General features: G+C 45.4%; 1 protein-coding gene across 1 annotated transcript; it reads right to left on the reverse strand.

Annotated features, from left to right (window-relative positions):
- Nucleotides 1-707: 707 nt before the first annotated feature.
- Nucleotides 708-2878, reverse strand: IL13 (interleukin 13). The gene is made up of 4 exons (XM_069103722.1): nucleotides 2680-2878; nucleotides 1728-1778; nucleotides 1098-1199; nucleotides 708-839 (listed from the first exon to the last, which is right to left on the reverse strand). The coding sequence occupies exons 1-4, from the start codon at nucleotides 2833-2835 to the stop codon at nucleotides 708-710; spliced, it is 441 nt and encodes a 146-aa protein (XP_068959823.1). The 5' UTR covers nucleotides 2836-2878.
- Between the last annotated feature and the right edge of the window lie 1216 nt (nucleotides 2879-4094).

A 4094-nucleotide genomic window follows, 5' to 3' on the forward strand; every position in this document is an offset into this window, starting at 1 on the left:
GACCACAAATGTCCGCTGGCTTTAGTGTCTGTATGCTGAGTCTTCACCTCTGTCTAGGCCTATTGAAATAGCCCCTAACTCTAAGACATTAAAGAAGAGTTGCTTTAAATAACACAAAATAATAAATAAGACAAGAAGAAATGTCACTAAATTGCTCTCTGAAGAGCGACAGGATTCTGTCACAAAAATGTCCCGTCCTCCTGGACTGCCCAGCTAGGAGAGGGTAGTGCTAGGTAATATTGCCAGATTGAATAAGGAATGCATTTTTTTTCCTTCCCAAGCCACAGAGGTCTAAGCCCCTCCAAACCGGGCTGGGACCTGACTAGGGCTCTTGGATGTTAAGTCCAAGATGCTCCATATTGCTTCAAGTTAGAGCACCTGCAGGCTGTGCCCTAGCTGATAGTGGGGAGGTCTGCATCGGAGCTGAGCTGAGGCTCAGCAAGCTTCAAAGGAACCCTTTCTTTGGGAAAGACAGAAGCCCTTTGGAGACCTGAGCGCAAAGTGAATTTGAATTCAGTTTTCCTGAGATGGGGCAGTGCAACCTAAGCTAAACAAATTTCTCTTCCTCTCCCCCTCCCTCTCACAGTTCCCTCCCCTCCCGTCACCCCCCCCTCCCCCCCCCCCATGCTGAGAAATGTGTCTAAAGTGAAAGTTAGTCTGCAGGATGAATATTCATAGCTTCTAGCTACAGACGTGGGCTCGGGTGCTCATCCTTTAGTAAAGTTCCCCAGCCTTGGTTTGAACATTCCATTTCTATAACTGCTCATAAAAAATGTGTGTAGATCCTTCAGGAACTTAGTCAGCTGGATCTTGGTGTGGTGGACCTTGAGGCAGGTTTCCTGAAAGAAAGAGCGTTCCTTAGTGAGAACCCAGGAATAACATCCTGGAGGAGCCCGGGAGCTTCCCCCACCTAGCCTCCGGGCCTCCCGGTCTGATGGAGGCCCTCCTGGAGAGGCTGGGCATGTCAGGGGTGGCCAGGGAGTGTTCCTGGAGCCCTGGGTAGGGACCTAGAACAAAGTGTGTATTGGACACTGGGAAGTAGCCCAAGGAAGCAAGGCAGACCCCTAGGAATAATGGTATAGGATGAAAAGACTTACATTTCTAGTGCTGTTGCCCAGGAGAAAGTTCATGTTCCTCTTAAGTGGTTCAATTTCCAGGCAGTTGGTAATGTTATTTAGAACCTCCAATGCTGCACAAGGCTGTGGAGGAAAGAGACCCAGGTAACATGAAGCTCTTTGATACCTGGAATTCAGACTTGATTTTCTTGACCTTGCTTTTCTCAAGTAGCAAAGGCAGCTCCTTGAGGACACCATCTCTGAGGGGAAAGGGGGCCATCCTCCATAGGGCAAGTGGACACAGCACAATCAGCTCCTTGGTCACCCTCTTGGATCATTATGATGGCCAACTTGAGGACAATCATCTCATTTCCTTGGAACTGGGAGAATGGCCCTGAGTGCTTATGGCTGAGGAAAGTTTGGTTTAAAGAAAAGAGTTGAGGAGAGACAGACAGACAGACAAACAGACAGAGATACTCTGTCAAGGATCCTCTTAGTAAGACAGACAGGATATATAGAATAGAGTTTTGCAGCCTCAGGAGAAGGAACTTGGTAAGAGGGGCTAAGACATCAGGTAAAACCCACAGCTCTGGAAGAGGAAAGTCATTCCAAGGAAACAGTCTAGGGATACTCTGCTTATTATCATGGCAATATTTAATCTGTCTCTCTTACCTTTTCCTTTTCAAAGTTGACTTGCCACACCATAAGTGAACCGCAGGATGGCTGAGGAAACAAAACAGAATCCCTATTAGGAGATGCCCCAGAATAGGGCTCAGCCTCCCTTACCTCTTGACCAAGGCATCCTGTGTCAATCAATAGTCTTACTGACCCGCACCCTAACCCCATGCAGTTGGTCTCCTTGCCAGGGGAAGTGGGAAAATGACTTATTTGGCCTCATTGTCTAACTGCCCCATATATCATTGCTCCTACCACTGCCCCCATCCACCACTTTCCACCCCCTACCCCCTGGCATGGAAAGAACATAAGCTCTGGACTCAAGAAACCTAGCTCAGAAGGTCTTGACTCAGCTACTCTGTAGTTTTGTAACCTTGGGCAGGTCACATCCTATCTTTGAGCATTAGTTACCTCAGCTGTTAAATGAGAGGTTTTGATGAAATGAGATCCAAAGTTTATGAACCTAAGATCCTAGACTTTACATTCCAGGCCCATTGAAATTCTTTCTACCACTCTCCCCAGCTGGCCCCAAGGGCAGTCAGTTATCTTTTCCAGGTAAGTAGTGTAACCTGAAAAAATCAGTAAATACTCATATACTGTGGCTGCAGTTTGTTTGGGGAACCTTAATGAATTCCCAGTTCATTCTCTCATAGTTCAAAGTTTACTTCTATTGAATCAGCTGATTGAGTGAAAGGGGTGATTGCTTACAGCAGAACTAACATGTTAAAGATGATGCGCCCAGTAAGGGACTTTATCTTGGGTTGGTACTTTTTACCCATAGGTGGCGTCTCTCTTTTAATATTGACCTGGACCTATTCCTGGTGGAGCTTCTTTTCTCTCAGTAACCGAGGCCAGTCTGCCAATTCCAAACCCCATGAGTCACAGAACACATCCCACCACCTACCACAAATATGTTGCCCTCATCACAGACCCCTTTTCACTCACTCACCCGTTTGGTGTTTAGAGAATTAAGCTGTGAGATGACTTCTTTCACGGTCACATTGTAGTTGGAGATAGGAGTGGAAGAGACAAAGCCTTTCAGGCAAGTCAAAAGAACAATTGCCTTCACACATAGAGCCATCCCCATTCCAGCCTCCGGTCTCATCTTTGTGATTTGGTGGAGGAAAGGAAATGTCTTCTGAAGCTGGAGCTGTGGTGACCCCTCTGTCAGGCAGTGACTTTTATATGCAGAGGCTGTGACACGTGACCTCTGCCTCCATTCTGACAACTAGTAAAGAGAATCTAGAAACCACATCTTTTTTTTTTAAATAAAAAAATCATTTATCTTGATTTTACTCTGCGGAAAATCCAGCGTCCCATAAAGGAAAAGGTTTGATTTCTTACGGAAGTATTAGAAAGAGGTATTTCAAGAAAAAGTTTCCATGGCTGACACTTACTTTTTTCCAGACTTGGGTGTCTAGGAGCAAATACCTCACTGGGTGATGTGACTGAAGGGCCATTTTGGAGGGGGTAACTTGCCTATTCTCAGGGCAAATGGGTGTCATCATTAGTTACTTCTCTATTCCATTGATGTCAACATTATCTGCCCCTTCTAAACTGTTTTGACTTTGACTTTCCTATACTTCTTCTGAATTAACCCCCTACGACTTTCAGATATTGATGCTCAAGCACTGTTCAGTGTTTATGGAAGAATGCTGAAAAAGTTCATATCACAGAGCCACATATCTGAAAAGACTTGGGAAGTCATTTGGTACAGAACCGCTCCCTGTCCCAGCTCCCCTATCACTAACTTGTACCTCTTCTTTGGGTTGGAAGTATATAAGCTAGATGGCACAATGGGTCACCTGTTGGGTCTGGAGTTAGGAAGACTCATCTTCTTGATGTCTGACTTCAGATACTTAACTAGCTGTGTGACCCTGAGCAAGGCACTTAACCCCATTTGCCTCAGTTTCCTCATCTGTAAAATGAGTTGGAGAAGGAAATGACAAACCACTCTTGTACCCTTGGCCAGAAAACTAAATGAGGTCATGAAGAATTGGATGTGACTGAAAAACAGTTGAACAACTGAAAATCTATTATATGGACAAGAGAATGTTTCCTGTTTGAAGGAGGTTCCACAGTCTTGTCAAGGAACTTTTCATTATTCTTAAACCTAGGTCCTCTCTTTCCCTGCAAAGTTAGCTCTTGCCTTAAGAGACCTAGAGAAAAAGGTGGTGCAAGCATCGGTCCATATTGTGCCAAAGCTTTGGACTGGGAGTCAGGGTCCTGGATCCAGACCTGGTTTTGCAGTGATTTCATCTTTCTGGGCCTCAGTCTCCCCATCTACAAGATGAGAGGATTTGGGCTGGAGGGTTTCTGAGGTCTCTTAGATTCTGTAGTTCTCTAAGGATCCTGCCAGATCCT

The sequence above is a fragment of the Petaurus breviceps genome, unplaced genomic scaffold (genome assembly GCF_028583685.1).
Source record: "Petaurus breviceps papuanus isolate PSGF00001 unplaced genomic scaffold, PetGlider_PUasm1.0 64, whole genome shotgun sequence".
NCBI lineage: Eukaryota > Metazoa > Chordata > Mammalia > Diprotodontia > Petauridae > Petaurus > Petaurus breviceps.